The sequence below is a fragment of the Protobothrops mucrosquamatus genome, unplaced genomic scaffold, assembly GCF_001527695.2.
Source record: "Protobothrops mucrosquamatus isolate PMUCROS unplaced genomic scaffold, P.Mucros_1.0 scaffold1826, whole genome shotgun sequence".
Classification (NCBI taxonomy): Eukaryota; Metazoa; Chordata; class Lepidosauria; order Squamata; family Viperidae; genus Protobothrops; species Protobothrops mucrosquamatus.
Genome location: NW_015387960.1, coordinates 181,593 through 200,628, shown reverse-complemented (window position 1 = coordinate 200,628; position 19,036 = coordinate 181,593). Strand labels below are relative to the sequence as shown.

At 37.1% G+C, this 19,036-nt stretch overlaps 1 protein-coding gene across 1 annotated transcript; it reads left to right on the top strand.

The window, feature by feature from the left end:
- The first annotated feature begins 675 nt into the window (after positions 1-675).
- Positions 676-18,638, top strand: COLEC11 (collectin subfamily member 11). The gene is made up of 9 exons (XM_029285535.1): positions 676-772; positions 7,279-7,428; positions 7,932-8,005; positions 13,273-13,330; positions 14,152-14,223; positions 15,355-15,426; positions 16,953-17,006; positions 17,983-18,078; positions 18,247-18,638. Exons 1-9 carry the CDS (start codon positions 676-678, stop codon positions 18,636-18,638), a joined length of 1,065 nt encoding a protein of 354 aa, XP_029141368.1.
- The last annotated feature ends 398 nt before the right edge of the window (positions 18,639-19,036 follow it).

The window sequence follows — 19,036 nt, the reverse complement described above, 5'->3', positions numbered from 1 at the left end:
GTAGGGTGTCATTAAACAGTTTTTGAATTGATTTTCCTAAAAAGAGTAAAACTTCAATCCTACATCCATTTGCCTGCTGAGTTTGGAACTTCTGAATGGATACCTGCATGGCTATAATGTAAAGCATTTAAGGCAGCAATCCCCAAACTTTCCAGCTTGGACCAGCTGGGGGGGGATGGTTCCGTGCAAGTGGTGGCATGCACACAACTCCATTTGCGCGAATGGTGCTTGCATGTGCCCACCACTTCCACAAATGGAGCTGTGTGGTCGCCTGCTGTTTGCACGGCCCGGTTCCAAACAGGCTGCAGCCCAAGACTTGTAGGCCCCTGACTTGCAGAAAAAGTTTCTCAATCTTTTTTATGTTTGAAAATACTTAAAAGTTGACTTACAGGTTATGTTATATATTCTGCACTTGGTGGCAACAAAGCACATAATATGCATTCTGTAAACTAACAATGAAGTTAGTGAAAGTGACACCCTGCTTTGCTCTTATTTCTTTAAACGAAACATGTTTGGAAGAATGTGAACTAAGCAAGCTGCATTTGAATTCTCATAATTGCAGATTATTTTGGTCTATTTTTTTATCCATTTGCCCTCACTGAGTGATCAAAGGACTACATTTGTGTATATGTGCATATGGAGGTTTAAAACGGGAAAGGAAAGATATATTGCAAAATGAATTTGTCCTCGTTCCCAGAACCATTGCCAAAAGAAACTCTGCAAGCTCAGTCGGCTGCTATGTTTTTAGACTTCATGGGAACTGCTGGAGATGGTGTGAGCAACATATAAAAAGCATAACTTGCAACTTTTTCTCCCCATTAAAATGATTGTTTTGAAACAACAAAATTATAAAATGGGCAAACTTTTGCCACTTCGTTGGACCATTAACTGTTACTGTGACTACAGTAGCAGAGTCTTAATACACTACAGACAAAAGTTCTTGATGGCATTGTGGGAAGTCTTATTTTCTGCCTAATGTTTTAATTATTCTTCTGGGAACAGCATAGAACCCAAGAGTCTGCTGCATAGTATTCACTTGACCTTGCCATTTTTATAAAAACCTCAAGGCATGAAATCAAGAATCTACATTAAAAAAAAAGAATTCTTGACCCATGGAAGATTTGAGTAATTTTATACTCTATGCCTTCATTTGGCTCAGTGTACGAAACAAAAATACTCTGAGATCCAGTTCTATCTTGACTATGTTTTTCTTCTGAAACCTGTATTTTGTCAAATCCTTTGCTATAGTTGCATATTAAAAGTTTGTCTCTACATAGGAGTGGGGTTGAATGCAATGCCTAGTTGCTTTTATACTTTACAGAGGTAGTTGTCATAGAATTTTTCAGAAATGGTACAATTTCATTTTCATCTAGCAGATTTTAAGTCATGGAGATTTCAACATTCTGGACAATTGTTTTTAAAAAAGGAAATTTCCCCTACCAAAAACGATGCTGTAGTGCTTTCTTCGATTCGCCCAAGTTACCGTTTATATTTTTTTTATCATTGACCAATATATGCCATAAACCTTTCTAATAATTTTTCACTTACCATTTTTTTAAAAAAAAATAATTTGAAGGCTGCAGAGTATTTTGCAGCGGAAAATTAAAATGTTAGGTTGAACTTGTTCATGTTCTAGATATCAAATTCTCTAACCTGTGGCAACTTTCTATTCATAGAGAGTGCCCTGTGCCTCTATGGATGAAGTAATTTCTATTTATTAGAAAACCCAAATAATTGCCAAAGTGGATTCTTGAATAGTTCAGGTGCAAAAGGCATTGACATTCATATCCTGTCATTTCCAATGGAGAACCATCTGCAGTATCAAAATCTGTGGACATCAATCTCAAAACAGCTTCTACTTGGTTTGGCTGCAGGCTTATCCTTATCCTTCAGAGATAATAGCCCAGTGGTGGCGAACCTATGGCACGGGTGTCAGAGGCGGCACTCAGAGCCCTCTCTGTGGGCATACGTGCTGTCGCCCCAGTCCTAGGCCTTCAGCTGGGTTTTATAAAACCTTTTCGCTTTAGGTTTCCGCTGCCGTGTGCAAAAAAAAAAAGGGTTCAATCAATCTCAATTTCAACTTCTTGTGGGAAAAAAAAAGATCTTGCAAAGTTGGAATTGATTGATTGAACTTTGTAGTCCCACCCAGTCTACCGTTACCACTGCAGCCACGCCCAGGCAATGGGCCACACCCACCCAGCACCTGACGATGCATAAGTGGGTTTTGGGTTGCAGTTTGGGCACTCGGTCTCTAAAAGGTTCGCCATCACCGTAATAGCTCAAATAGCTACTGAAAGATGAAGCCCAATAAGACATTTCATTAAGTATTCAGGAATAATAAAAATCAAAGATTTGCTGAGGACAAGGAAAAAGTGGGATCTCATTCCTTCATTTCCAGTAATAGCTTCTTATAGACATTGCTTCATGAAGAGAAAGAGGCGAGCATTCATTTGCTCTGGGAATAAATACCCCTTAGAAAAAACAACCTCACTTACTCGGTTTTTTTAAACATGCATTAAGGGAAATGACAAAGCTACATGAATTTTTTAAGTTCATATTTGGAAACTGAACTTGAAACAATAGCTATTGACTGACTTAATCTGTATGTACTGGAATAGATGAAATTATTAAATGCCAAGATTCCCTTGAGTGGAACACAAGTCTAGGTGAATGCATGGACACAATTGTCAGTTTTCTTCTCTACAATGTTTTATCAATTTCTCAGAGTAGGTTGTAGCTCTGAAATTCCCTAGTGGCCTCCCATTGAAATACTATCCCAGTCTTGTCTCCGCTTTTTCAAAATCAGCCAAGGTCAATTAGGTGGGACAAGTCTGCTGTGGCATGTCATTCATTGTACACAAGTGTAGAAATTGTTAAGAAACTTCTGCCACATGGGTTTGAGATAAAGACAGGGATGAACAAGGTTGTCTAATTTAGATTTTTAATTCAAACATCTTTATAGATTTTAGATAGGAATTTTGTGGCTTATCTCAGTAAATTTAGAGGACACTTGTTTGGGGTAAGTAATATTAAGGTAGACTGGCAATCTCTTGGTGGATGTACCCATAAACAGTTGGGCTTGCAGGATCCACAGTGGAGACAAGGGATATTGCTATAATGTGGGTTCGAGGCAGAATTCTGGAGTGATCTTAGTGGGCTTTGACAATTTAAAAAAAAAACTTTTAAGGCTATTTAAGGACAGATAATAGTTGTTGAAAGTTTCCTATTGGAAGAAAGCACACCATCATTTTTCAGTAATGTTAGCAGGGAATCAAGAAAATAAGTGGAAACTTCAGATTGCCTACCCTGGGGAAGCATAAAATAAAAGGAAAGTGTCTTTCTATCCAAGGCTGATGTTGAAAAGGGAATAATGCGATTCTTCTGTTTTCTAATGTAGTCTGTGCCAGACTAGGGCACCTTACTGAGGCTTTGTACTACAGGCTGTCGAAGGACAATGAAGTTTTCTGAAATAGTCCATGAAATCATCCACATTTCCTGCAGAAGGAGGTCCTGGTATTCAGGGTTGTGCCAATTTAGAATAGGTATGTTACTGGATTAAAAATATCTGCATATGATGAGCTAATATGTTAAAAGAAGGAGCTGTGCAGAATCTTTCTGTCCATGCGGTTATTCTTGACTCTAGCCAAAGCTGCACCAAGCTAGAATTCACCCACTCCTTACGTGTAACATTAATGTTTCTGGCATATCTTAGCTCTGGAACCTTCTGCTCTTTCTGAATATCCATGCTCAAAACCCAAGCAAGGCACTTAGGAAGACCTTTGCTCTACTAGGATCCTATTCACATGGCCGCTATCAGAGACTAGACATGAAAGAGTTAACAAAGGGGCTTCTTTTCATGGGAAGGCGAGAGGAGCAAAAAGAGAAGTGTCCTGCATTCCCAAAAATGTGCCCTGCCAAAAGCAGTCGTTTATATCATGGGTCGTTGCCGCGTTCCCACACATTTTGCTCCTAATTAACGTCCTGCTGGACAGCTGAGCTGTTTCAAACAGGAAGCTGTTTATAGATAACGCTTGCAAACAGTTGGGCCTGATTTGCTGAATGTCGAAGAGCAGGAGTTGAGCCCGCTTCAAATTAAAACCTATCGGACTTTTGTAAATAGTAGCAATGAGGTCCATCTGTGGTGCCGTGCCCTTTCAGTCAGCAGCTCAGCTACAAGGCTTCTTCTCTCAGCAAATCTAAGGTAGGTGATGCTAAGATGGTTGTGCCAGCCAAACCCCTAACTTAAAAGAGAGTAGGCTGCATAACATTTCTTTTTCATAGAAGCTGGATAAAGAAGAGACTACTGACTTTCAGATCAGGACTGAGTTGGGATCAGTCTGGAATTGTTGCAATGTAGGTCATCTAATATCATAGAATACAGACCAGCTCGTGTCTTTACATTTAAAAAGTTATTAAACATTTGAAATTGATTTATATAGTGTTCAAGATTGCATAGGAGTATATTTTTATTTTATGCTGTGCTATTATAAATGAGTTTCTTTGTACAGAGTGTGTAGCAGAAAACAAAAAAAAACAACCCAGCAAGGGTGGGGTTTTTTTTAAGGAGCTATTTAAGAGACAGATAAAATGCTACAAAAGCGCAAAGCAACTTGTACAATATCTGGAATTGAAAAGTTCAGTTCTGGTTCTTCCCTCTCATGTGTCCCAACATTGCTAAGAAATATAGAATATGAACTATAAAGTGTTGGTTGAAGAATATGGAATATAGTAGTCCAAATTTACTTTTTCCTCTCAAGCAGCTACTAGAGATCTGGAGCATCCTTCCCTAAACCAGTCCTCTTCAAGTAGGCAAACCATAAAATTATCACTTCCAACTAGGCTATAATTTATAGTCTTTAACTTTTAACCCTGACCTCAAATATGTGACTGTACTTTGTGATCACTTAGGATTGAATGTGAGATGCACATTCTCACAAGCAAATTTATTGTACTATATTACTATTGCTAACCAATTTTTGGAATAGTTCCCCTTGCTTTAGAAAAAAATGTGGACCAATATTTTGGTGCAGTTAGCTAAAATTAAGTGCTACTTTTTAAATAAGTCTATTTCAGGAAAAGAAACAAAACAGCAAGGCTAAATCTAAAACACAAAAACAGAAGGTGAAAAAGCTTTGAAAATAGTGAAACATGCAAATAGATGGGTTGGCAGAGTAGGAAAATGTTATGGAGATAAAGAAAAGCAAAAGAATCAGAAAACAGATGATCACAGAAAAGGATGAATTCAAAATATTGCAACTGTTTCTATAAGCATTGAGAATTGTCTGACTGTTTTCCCTCTAAGGCAAACAAATTTGCACAATGGATTATGTATTTCCCACCTTCCGAACTCTTTTCAGTCCACAAAAGAGCAAATGGTATGGAGAGGAATAAGTTACAGAGAAAATAGAATTCTTTGTTTCTTCCCATATCCTCTTTATTCTATCCTCCTACAGATTTATTTATTAAATTTATTAAATACATAAATTTATTAAAGCAAAATTCCAATAATTACATTAAACATTTCAAGACACTGTCCAAAACACAGGTAGATTCTGATTTCCTGATTATATGGAGCTGTATGTCTACAAACATCTGTTTATGCTTGGAGACTTGCTGAATTGGTCATTTCTGACAGGCACAACCATGTATTTTCACAACCCTCCTGACATGTTGCATACAATAAGATGGCTAGTTCAATACATATGAAAGGCTGATATCAGGAAAGGTCCAGCTGCTCTGAAAGTCTATTACAATTGATAAAATTCACTAACCTGAGAAAAGAATGAAGAGATTAAGCAGTAGCTAATTTTAAAAAAGCAAAATCCAGAAAGAAGGAAGAGTTGCTTCTTATCTTTGTCAGCTACCCCATGCTGGTTTATTTTATTTTTAATATCAAAGGCTGTTGGGTTCTTGCACCACGAAAGTTAGCTTGCTGAATAATGTGTGATACACAGCAGCTTAATCCATGCTGATCCTTATTTAACATTGTTTTCTTGGTTTGCAAGACAGACATTCAACCATAAATTAATGATATGCACTCAATGATACATTAATTACAAGGTTCAGTTAATGTACTGGCTAGACTAAAATGTGGTTAGTTTGTACTTCAGCATATTGTACAAATCACGTTATTATTGGAATGATATATTTATACTATTCTATACACCCTATCAAATACTTTGGCCACCTAATGAGAAGGAAAGACTCACTGGAGAAGAGCCAAATGGGTCGGACACGACTTTGCAACTAACAACAATACACCCTAACCCACACATAAAATATTTGAACAGAAATTAAAGTCAGTAATAGATCAAATTTTAGCTTTGATACTAGTTTAGCAGTGCCAGAATGTAGGTAGTATATCATTTAGAGCTTTACTGAGAAGAAATTGTATTGCCCACAAGTTTATATGCCATCCTTGAAAATCCCAAACTAATCTCTTGATGTCCTGTTCCTAGAAGAAGATAGTTCAGTAATATTACAAAATTACAAGTGTGTTATAGAATTTGAGGACAGAGGACAGAAAGGAGAGTTTTTATCCTTTTCCCCAGTGCCTACAGTGCTACTATCTTTGTGGCATGCTATGTGAACTAATCAAGATTAGTAGAAGTAACTGAAAACTGAGGGGTGTGTTGGCATTTTTTCCTTGCACAACTCTAGACATAGGTGCTTTTGCTTCAGTCAAAACCAAGAAAGATCTTAGTGATTATTTTTCTCTTAGCCTTTTTCTTCAATTTTTTAGTCAACTATTTTATACATTTTCTCATCTAATCATCTGGACTTGGGATTTTTCCCAAAGATGCTTGTTTTCCTTTCAATTGAATTTTTTCAGCAGTGTGGAAATATGTTCATGACTTCCCCAGGGAACCTTTATGTAGATCATTCTCACCATGCACTAAATTAGGTTTTTTTTTCCAATCTTTTTTTGTGAGTATATATGAAGGACCGTTCCTTTTTTTTTTTCTTGGGGATTTTGAACAAGTATACCAAACCAAACTCTTTTTCGTTGGTTTAAATATAGATTATGAGATCTAGGGGAAAATCTATTTATATTACAAAGACTCTCACTCTGCTGAAACTTGAGTGTCCCTTCCCAATAAAATATATTATCAAAAAATAGCAACAATCTTTGCAACTTAGCTAGCAAGCTATCATATATTAAACATATATTTTAATATGCTGTAAAGATTATTGTGTCCTTAGACGATAGTAAACACATTAGAATTCTCCAGTCCTTAGAATCCCTATTAATGGTTTATTCATTTTTCCTCCCTTTAGGAGTAAGGGACAAGCTCATTATGAAGAGTGATCTGGTTTTCTTTGTCTCTGTAATTAGCCTTGCATTCCTGTCTCTGCCAAGATCTGGATATGCTCAACATATTGCAGAGGAATCCTGCTCTGTTCAGATTTTGGTTCCAGGCCTCAAAGGTAATATGTGTATCTTTTCCCATAAATGTCAGACATTCCTTCTTCATTTTTATTGTTCTGATGCCATTCTAGTAATTATTACCGGGCTTGCATTCTCTTAATGAAATAGGCCAACTTTTCTCTTAAGCTTTTCCTAGTTTGTGGCAATTGGCCTATAATAAAGAAACAGTCATTGGAGCTGCAGCTTAAGCAAACAATCATAGAGGGCTTTGAATGGTTATAATCAGTCCTTCCACAGAATTCCCAATAAACAACCACACAAATCTTATTTGCTACACTAAGTATATCTAATTTTCTTGGATACTGGCCCTGGAGATATTTTCTGCTTCTCTATTTTTAGTTCCTCACTTATAAAATTTCATTTTTTTAGAACATACCTGCACACCATCAAAAAACTAACAAATATTTTATAAGTGAATGGGTTTAATTTGCATAAACAGAATGTAGAATTTGGAGGAGAGTAACCGGCCTTATTTCTCTTATTTTTTATATTCTTATTTTAGAAATGTTGGCTGGTTTGTTGCCATTCTTGACTTTTTATCATGAAAATAGGAATCACCAACAGTGTAAACAAATGGTAGTTTAATGTCAATGAAGTTGGGAAGCCTTATGATACAAAATAAAAATGAAAGACAACATGACACTTTCATACATTTGATGGTCAATTCTAGGAGAAATAGAAACCATTTGGGAATAAAGCTTTTTATTCTTGTTCTTTTTACCGAAGATCTTAAAGCTGTCATGTATGGTATATTGCCTCTGATTTTGAGATAATTGTTGAAATATTAAAGGGACCACTGGAATTAGTAAAATCATCAGATCTTTTATCAATACAAATATATCTGAATGATTGCTGCAACAGTTGCCTCAAGTTAGCAGCTTCTGTTAATTTTTCATTTCACAGTATTCCAATAATGTAGATTTGGGGTGGGGTATTTAGCGTGGTTCGTATTTTCTTTTGACTATAATCTTTGTATTCATGTTAACTGTTTAGTGAGCTTATTCTCCATTGTGCTGCTTATTACTTTACATAATGAATTGGATGAAATAAATTAATTTTCTGAAGAAACCCATGCCACAATAAAACTTTGTTTAAAATGTTATAGTGCCTCTTACTGCTTTAAAAACATCTTCATGAATTCATCCTAAAAGATGGAATGATAGTTGGGTCACTTTTGCTAGAAATAGCTCCCTGTCTCCAAAATGTATTCTTGAATTGAATCCAAGCAGTGTAATTATAATACATATCTAAAACATTCCAAGTCAAAATGTCCATGCCTGTTTCTTGTATTTTGTTGTTTTAGAATTATTCATGCAATTAAAAATTACCAGCATTTTTTGCACTCATAAAAAAAACAACAATTGATTGACCTAGAGTTTATTTAAAGTAACTGAAAAGATGTCTGCTTGTTTTATGCTTGGGAAGGGGGATGGGATGCTTGGGAAGGGGGATGGGATGCTTGCTTTTGATTTAAATGTTTCAGTGAGTGAGAAAAGTGCTGTGTCTCCTATGGATACTGTACTTATTTTTTAATTTTTTAAAAGTATCCTCTATATCAGATCTTTGAAATTTGGATATTATATAGTAATCACCATGGTCTCCCCATCCAACTTATTCAGGACACCTAGGATAAAAGATAAAGGAAGGGTAGCTTCCCATAGTCCTTTTATTTCCAGTGGCCAGAATACTCTATATCAGACATGTCAAACTCGCGACGTCATGTGATGTCGTGTGACGTATCGGAACTTTTTCCCCATTTCTGGCAATGGGGTGGGCACGGTTTTCTCATCATGCGTCCGGCCCGTGGGCCGGCAGTTTGACACCCCTGCTCTATATATACATTCTGCTCAAAAATATTCTGCTCAAGCTATTTCGAGTTTTTATTTGCAGAACACAGCCAATTTGAAACATTCTAATGGAACAATTTGTGGAGAATTCTTTTGTGCCCAGATTAAACACAATATTTTCCATGTACATCTCTATTATTAAACCATTGCAGATCTCTAATATACAATCATAAGTGTTTATCTTTTTATCAGCAACATATTGTCTGGGTTCTAACATTTAACTTACTAATAATGTTAAATTCCTTTCTCTCTACCTCATTTTTCTAGCCACTGATAAAAAGTGTCCCATGTTCTAAAATAAACTTTCTCTTTCGTTTTCAATCTAATATACAATCCTTTTTGATGATATGCATTCTCACTTCCTTTCTTATAAAGATGTTGTACTCAAGCACCAGTTGGTCTAATAGTGAAGGTGCTGGCTGGCCATAGAAACCAGGAGATTGTGAATTCTAGTCCTGCTTTAGGCATGAAAGCCGGCTGGGTGACGTTGGGCCAGCCACTCTCTCTCAGCTCAACCCACCTCACAGGGTTGTTGGGAAAAATAGAAGGAACAAATATTGGGTATGTTCACTGCCTTGAGTTACTAAAAAAGATGAGACATAATAAATTTTATAAATAATCTGGATGTTTTTCCCACAATACTTTGTGAACCAGGGTCTAAGCAATTATGCAGAAGAAAAAAGCTTGTAAACATGAAGAATTAAGGCTGAGGGAGTTATATGAGTGATAGTTTTGTGGGAAAATAAAGAAAGCATTGGTATGATTTGCAAATAAACTAAGTTAGGATTTGTTTTCCTAATTTTCTCATACAGCTATCTTAAGGATACAATAACCTTAAATCTGAACTGAACAAGCAGTCTTTTATTATTGTGAGGAAGCTTGGAATACTGAAAAAAGGAAATAAAACAGAAATTAACCAATGGAACATAATTGCTTTTTTCAGTTGTAAGCCATGTTGTGCTTATTTGTAATCTGAACCCAAGAAGAGACTGGACAGTCACTTGTCTGAAATGGTATAGGTTCTCCTGCTTGAGCAGGGGTCTGGATGAGAAGACCTCCAAGGTCATTCTATTCTATTCTATTCTATTCTATTCTATTCTATTCTATTCTATTCTATTCTATTCTATTCTATTCTATTGTTCTATAAGGCCTGGGTTAGAACAAGACATGAATATAGCCATTGCTTTCTTCACTCCTTTCCATTGAAGTGTTGTATGTATGATGGGAAAGCATGGACACATTTTTTTAAAAAATCAGCAATAGCTAGATAAGAAGAGCTAGAAACTTGGACAATTGATTGGTTTTTGTATCCCTTTACTAACTTGGGGGAGGGCAGAGACTTAGACTTCAAAAGGAAAGCTTAAAAATGCTCGTATCTTTCTATATCTCCAATATCTTTATTGCTAACCTCTCTATTTCTGTGTCTGAATCCTTCTATACAGCATCTTTATCTCACTCTATAATAATAATAATAATAAAGTTGGAAGGGACCTTGGTGGTCATCAAGTCCAACCCCCTACCCAGGCAGGAACCCTACACCATTTCAGACAAACGGCTGTCGAGTCTCTTGTTAAAAACTTCCAGTGTTGGTGCGTTCACCGCTTCTGGAGGCAGGTTGTTCCACTGGTTAATTGTTCTAACTGTCAGGAAGTTTCTCCTTAGTTCTAGGTTGCTTCTCTCTTTGATCAGTTTCCACCCATTGCTTCTCGTCCTGCCTTCAGGCGCTTTGGAAAATAGCTTGACTCCCTCTTTTACAGTTGTCTTTTTTTTATTTCTGCTTTCTATCTCTGACCCGTTGAAGTAATTTTTTTCCCCTGGTGGGGCTTCTTCATTCTTTTCCTATCTTTCCAAATATTTGCTCCATCTGAGGGAAATGACTCACAGAGTGTTTACCTCATGCCAGTATGAGGGAAGGAAAGAAACATATCTCTCCGCAGCTTTCTCAGCTGCTGCCTACTTTCCTGTTACGTCTTCTCATGTGTGTTGTTTAACTTTTAGTTTCCCCTTTTACTTTGACTACTGGGCTTTGGTTCTATTTATTCAGCCTATGGCTTCAGAGCTCTCAGGCAGCCATCCTGTCTTCCCTCTTTCTTGCCTCGTCCCAATGCTGCTGTTTGATTGGCAGCTGGATTGCCCTGATGATGGGAGAGGACCATGAAGGGAGAAGGAGGAAGGAGCACAGGTGCTTCCATCTGCTTCAGCAGTCTGTCCTTGGCTTTCTGGAATGCCTCCTCCTTAGTGAAAAACACTGATTTCTACACACTCCCATTGTCTTGATCTTTCTGAAAGATAATGTCAAAGAAAGAATATGGCTTCTTATAGAAGAAAAAAATGGAAATATTAAAGTGTTTGCTTAATAATGCAATTTCATATGCTATTTCTTATTGGCCCAGTCTTTGCATCTTGACCCCTTCTTTGGAAATCACATTGGAAGTGGTGTACCTTCATTTCCCTATTGATCTGCAAAATTAAAACTTTAATTAGAAAAGCTGCACTGCTTTGCTCAGTCTGCCCGAACAATTGGCAGTGTTTTGCAAAAAAAAAAAAAAAAGTCTGCTAAAATATACCACATCAGGGTTAAGAATTATGCATGATTCTTGAGTTCTAACAATAATTGCTCTTTGATCAAGGAAATGGGAACACTGAGATATAAAACTAAAAAAAATGAAAGCCTGAAGGAAAAAACAACCCCAATTTTGTTCATGCTTCAGCATAGTCTCTAATTAGAAGCTGTAATAATGGTGAGGGTGATTGATGAAGAAATGAAGTGAAGCACAAAATGGCCTACCTACGAAGACTGCAGCTAATGTAAAATCTCTAAAAAGTCATCAGTGTCTGAGCTAAGCTGTCAGGGCAGATATTTCCCTGGCTTAGCTGTACACTAATGAGATATAGAGTCTTTCATCTGTTGGCTGAAATCCAATGTGTCCTTGACTTCTGTGCAGTTTGAATCTTAGTACTGCAGACCANCACTGGCTGCCGGTGGCTTTCCGGGTGCGCTTCAAGGTGTTGATTATCACCTTCAAAGCGCTCCATGGCATCGGACCTGGATATCTTCGAGACCGCCTTCTGCCTCAGATTACCTCCCATCGGCCAGTACGCTCCCACAGAGTGGGTCTCCTCAGGGTGCCGTCAGCCAGACAGTGCCGGCTGGCGACCCCCAGGGGGACGGCCTTCTCGGTGGGAGCTCCCACCCTATGGAATGAACTACCCCCAGAGATCAGGGTGATCCCGGATCTCCCTTCCTTCCGCCGCGCCCTTAAGACATGGTTGTTTCAGCTAGCAGGACTGGCCTAGGGGAAATTTTTAGCCGGGTTTTAAAATATTTTTAATTAACATAGGCCAATATTAATATCTTCTTTTAATTATGTTTTTAACTATAGTTACTTTGGTATTTTTGTATCTGTTTTATCAGGCTGTTAGCCGCCCTGAGTCCGCAAGGAGAAGGGCGGGATATAAATACAATAAAACTCAAACTCAAACTCAAATATTTCTTCTGGGAGGTGTTAGGAGCAGTTCTGAGAGGACTAAGAAGTTGAACTAAGGGGCCACCACATCTGGAATAGCCATGTGTCTGAGATGCTATTATCAAAATCTAGATAGTATGATAGATATTGCTATTCCTGGCAATAAATGTGTAGTGATGGGAAAGAGAGCAGCTGTACCCTACTATTCCTTCCTTACTTTTAGCTACACATTTAACTTGCTATGGCTGCCAGCTAATCTCAGTAAGGTGAAGGAGGCACTCACATTAACAGTGTTGAACTTTTTGTTGAAGGATAATTCATCCTTACCTCAGACAATAACCTTGGATAGACTCTGGTTACTTGCTAAAAGTGACCTTGACTACTGCACTCCATGCCCAGCACATTCCTTATATTGTCACTCCTAAGGAGAAAATTAGATTTAATTAGTATATCTGAAGGTATTTCAAGGACCTTCACTGTTTTGTTGTGAGATGTTATACTCCTTAACTTATTCTATACTGTGTTATAGGTCAAGAAATCTGATGTCTTAACATTTTTAAAGAAAAAATTAACAGAACGGGCTCTGAGTAAATGCAGAGGATCTGATCAGTAATAATCAGCTATGATTAATTGCAATAGCCTTGCTTAGTTAAATGATAGTCTGATGGTCATTCTGTGATCATATAGTGATGTTGCTTATCCCTGAAAAGACACATTTGGAAAGAGTGGCTTATTATCTGAAACAAAATAATAGCTACTAGCTCAGTAATGGTGTAGGTTCTTGAAGTATCTTCAGATACTCTAACTAAATCTAATCTTCTCCTTAGAGGAGAAAATAGAAAATATAAGGAATGATATGGGTATGGAGTACAACAGTAGGTCACTTTTAGCAAGTAACCAGGGTCTATCCAAGGTTATTGTTTGAAGTAAGGATGAATGAGTTCTTCACCCTAAAGTTCAACACTGTTAATATGATTGCATCCTTTCTGTGAAAAACTTGGACAATCATAAGGTAGCAGGAAAGAGGGAGAGAGAAGTTTGATTTTTTTTTGCCATCTAGTTTCTTCAGACCAAACCAAAACTACTTCCCCCCTTCTATTAGTTATTCGCATATAACTTTCTCTTAGACTTGCTTTTTGAAACCCGTTATGTTTCCATTGTCTATAAAGTTTGAAGTTCTGTAGCAAAAAAACTATTTTTCTGCTTTTCCTCTTTTTTTAAAAAAAATTCAAAATGTAAACATTGATAGAGATCAAGTGCTGAAACAATGAGAAGAATACCACATACAGAGAGGACAAACAATATGAATGATGCTGTCATTTTCATTGCAAAAATTGAATTCTGAACATAATACCACTGAATTTTGAATAATTTTGTTGGTTTTATCTTATGTTTTATTACATAATAGGGGAAAATGGAGAAAAGGGGGGAAAAGGTGCTCCAGGCCGCCCTGGACGAGTTGGACCTCCAGGGGAAAAAGGTAAATCTTATTTTAAAAATTGATTAAGCATTGGATTAACATTACTTAATAATAAATGGAGAATATACTTTTTGTATATATTTTCTTAATGTCATACTTGCATATATAGGTTTGTACCTAATTAAATTCAATCTTAAGCTTTTGATTTATTAAAACTAGCATTCAGGTGGAATGGTTTATTTGAGAATTATTGTATATTGTGTTGATTTGAGTTTTGTAGTGGAAAATACAAACTATTGAAGCATTTAAATCTGCTCCTCTTCTTTTGGTGCCTAGAATTGGGAAAATGTACCCATCAATGGGAGGGGGAGGGAGTGGACAAGCTAATAGCATCCCCAAATAACCCAAAATTGCTGATCAGATCTCACCCTGATTGCAACAGAACCTCATTACTTTGAAAGATGCCAGATTCTACCCCAAATAATAATTGTTTCTGGAGAAGAGGAAAAAATACTGCTTGAAAGAGTGAAAGAGTTAAGAATCACACTGGCATCTGAAAATACTCTTTGTTTTTTTTGTAAATTACAATTCCATATTTACCCTTATCTCCAGAGGGAAAATGTTCCATGGCTCAGGTGCTATAGCAGAAAAGGCATATCTTCTGGGCCCTGCTAGCATTCTTTAGGTAATGGTACCCGAAACATGCCCATCCAGGCTGACCAGATTGGATGAATAGAAAAGACTGGGGAGAAACATCTCTCAAGTAAAATTTTCCAAAATCAGCATTGTAATTCTAATTTGTTGTCTCTGAAGCTTTAAGCTCTGAGAAAATGAAACAAGCCAATAATAAAGATGGATTTATTTTATCTGGAGCTTTTTTGTTTATAAACACATGCTGGTGTGCAGTATTTTCTTCCTTGAATCACTATTACCGTGTTAACTTTTTCTCTTTAGCATGTATACTCCAAGCAAATATGATGCACTCTCCCTGTGGACCATGATAACTGGAAGTAATTCTTTCAACACACATTCTTCCATTTCTTTTTATCCTCCCTTCGCTCTTGCACATTCTGTTCCTTTCAGCTTTAACGAGTTAGTTTTAATTAAGACATGCTATAAAATAGATATGGTACTAGAAATTCATAAAAACAGAAGGCCTTTTTAATTTGTCTTTGATTTTTTATATTATAGGAGAAGTGGGAGACAAAGGGGAGAAAGGTAGCATGGGGCGACATGGAAAAGTTGGTCCCATAGGCTCAAAAGGTATATTTTTCTTCATTCTGTGTTAAGCTTTGAACAATATATTAAGTTTAATTTTTACTAATGATATATATTTAGATATTTTTGCAGAATAAATTTTAAAAACTAACCTAAAAGTCACATGTAAGGCTTAGAAGTACGATAAATGTATGAATTTGGGTTTCTTGATACAGGTCAGAGAAAATTATAAATATTATTTCTTCCCAATTAACTGATTTATTAACCGTGTTAGCCAGTATATTTTAAATCAGTATCAGGAAAAATTTAATACATCGATTAAGGCTTATTGTCATATCCTTCAGCACTTATTTTTATGATGTGTTATCACATGTGCAGTTCCAGATTCGTATGCTATCATACTTCAACATTTTAATTAAGCCCACAAAGTACCTTATCTGCACCCAGTGCAGATAATAAATTACTGGAGTCCTCCCAGCTTCACTCCTCTTGGGGTTTACCCAGCACTATGCTCTGTAATGAGATGGGAGCCAAGTCTTTTTTGGCTCCCAGCTCATTATTACAATCCTGGTACAGCTAGGGAAATATATGAGATAATGCAAGGGTAAGATTGATTGCCACTCCAGGCCTATCCTTGTATTCTCACATATGTTAATACAATACTTAGAACAGCCCATTTATCTCCCCACTTTTTTTCCCTTGTGAGCAAGTGTGAAAGGGAGATGGGACTGGCACTTTTAAGAACACTATCACCAAGACACTTACACATTGGCAGGTAATATGATAGGGTGAAGGTATTGGAACTCCCATCCCCATCTGCCAAAATAAGCTGGAGAGAGTCTGGCTTTCTCAGTAGCATCTTCTGCCAGATCTTATTCACTCTTTCATCCAGGAAGAGATGAAGAGCCCCCATTTCCCATTTCCTCTAGTATGGAGAAAGATGTTTGGAGAGGAAAACCCTCATGAACTGGAGGATGAAGGAAACCAGGGAGAATATCTCCAGAGATTTTCTGAGTTGCCAATGATATTTGGATTTGAATTCTCACTGCACTTAGACAGTTCCAGGTTGCCATTTAAGATACCCATTCATATTCTTCTAAAAAATATTTATCTATCTCTCTTTGTGTGTGTGTGTGTGTGTGTGTGTGTGTTATCCAGTATGCTTGCATCACATATGCCACTGCCAATGGCATTTTGATAGGATACTTGAAAAGACCACAGAGATAGCAAGTTTAAAGAGTAAATAAACAGTATTATTAATAGTATTATTAAACAATTATTAATCATTAATGGTATCGATGCTAGGGACACACTAAAAAGTTCTGAAGCATCTTCAATTTTATTCCTTAGTTGCAGGAATGTATTTTCTTCAAGAAATTGTCAGATGTCATTCAATAAAATTACATTATGTTTATTTTGATTTTGAAACACATTTATGTATGAATTACATTTGATTTCATTAGGCATTACTTTCCCAGTTATGTGTTGAAAAGATAATATCCAGGCTTGATAATGTATTGATACAGAATAAAATCTCATTTGCTGAGAAGCTGAATTGTCTTTTTTCTTAGGACAAAAAGGAGATAATGGAGATATAGGTCCACCTGGTCCAAATGGAGATCCAGGTAAATTATATTGGAACTGGCTGTACTATCTCTCAAAGTCCATTTTGCAATTTAATAACTCTTAAGTTATATGAATAATGTTAGTATCTTATAGGTAGGCGTAAGAAAATATGACAAGGCATATTAGGACTGTGTAATTTCTATACATGTGCAAGTCCTCCTCCCATGTTCACTAATACAGGTAGTCCTCAACTTATGACCACGACTGAGCCCAAAATTTATGTTGCTAAGTGAGACATTTCTTGAGTTTTGCCCCATTTTACGACCGTTCTTGCCACAGTTGTTAAGTGAATCACTGCAGTTCTTAAGTTAGTAACACAGTTGTTAAGTGAATCTGGCTTCTCCATTGACTTTGCTTATCAGAAAGTCACAAAAGGGGATCCCATGACACTGGAAAACTACAACGGTTATAAATTCAGTTGCCAAGCATCTGAATTTTGATCGTGTGGCCATGGGGATGCTGAAACAGTTGTGTGAAAAATGTTCATAAGTCACTTTTATCAGTACCTTTGTAACTTTGAACAGTCACTAAGCAAACTGTTGTAAGTTGAGGACTACCTGTACACTTGAACTAGTCTCTTGTTTTCACCATAGATTCCTATTATACAGGAAATCACAGGAAGTAATCTCAGTGAGAATGACCTAGCTTAAATGTGGTCACCTTGCATCAGAATAGGAAAGCCCTGCTTAAACACAGTTAACTGAGTTCTCTGTTCAGGAAAAAAAAAGTTATTCCTGTGGTTCTTCTCCATGGGGAAGCCTGTGTGGAGAAGATGAGCATTTGAAGCCAAAATAGTGCAATCTAAATACGAATTTATATGACTTTCAGGACTGGTTGTTGGTGAACACAGAGGAAAGAGTACTCTAGTAACGCACTTGTATCTGATTTATGGGCTTTTTGTCAACTTTGGTTGGGCTTGATGGAAAAAGAGTGTTCCACTAAGTAGGCCTTTGGACCGCTCTTATACTTTTTTAGGTATTCCTTGTGAATGTGGCCAACTACGAACAGCCATTGGTAAAATGGATAATCAAGTGACCCTGCTGACAACAGAGCTGAAGTTCATTAAAAAAGGTAGGGATGTTTGTGGAACCATATTCCCCTTCCTAAATATAAGAAATGGTTTTCGGAAGAATCTGGCTTGCTTTTTAGTTGGTCAGCTGTGTCTGTCTTATATGGAATGCATTAAGTAAGTTTATAGAAATGCAAGTGGTCACTTTTCAGCACTGCCCTCCTCCGCAGCTGTTGCTGGTGTGCGCGAGACAGATAATAAGACGTACCTGCTGGTGAAAGAACAGAAGCGGTATGTGGACGCCCAGCTCTACTGCCAAGGAAGAGGAGGGATCCTGAGCATGCCCAAGGATGAAGCCACCAATAATCTCATTGCTTCCTACATCAATCAAGCTGGCCTCAGCCGAGTTTTCATTGGCATTAATGACCTTGAGAAGGAAGGCAGCTTTGTCTACTCTGACCGATCCCCTATGCAGACCTTCAACAAGTGGAGCACTGGTGAACCAAATAATGCTTATGACGAGGAGGACTGTGTAGAAATGATCACCTCGGGGGGCTGGAATGATGTGGCTTGTCACATTACAATGAATTTTGTATGCGAATTTGACAAAGAAAATGTTTAATAAAGTTTCCCCCTGCCAGGCTCTCTATATGAATTTCTTTGGGGGAAGGTGAATAATTTGGGTAGTCCAACTATTATTGTAACCAGTACTCCAATTTCTAGATTGATTTGATATGGTTTTTTGTTTTGTTTATGAGATCCTTTGTATCAATGTGTAAAACTATCCCAAGATAGTTTTATCCTCATCCCTTCCTTTTATTCAATTTTTTTCAAGCAATCCCACCATCAACACACACACAATTAAAAAGTTTTGTAAAATTTCTCTTTCTTTTGTGCAGGTCTTGAGTATGGACCTTTCCCTCTATACTTGTGAGTATAGTGGGGTACAGGTAAGAGAAAAGTAATGTAGGAAATAAACCTTATTTATTAGATATGGCTATTTATAGTTACCCACTATGG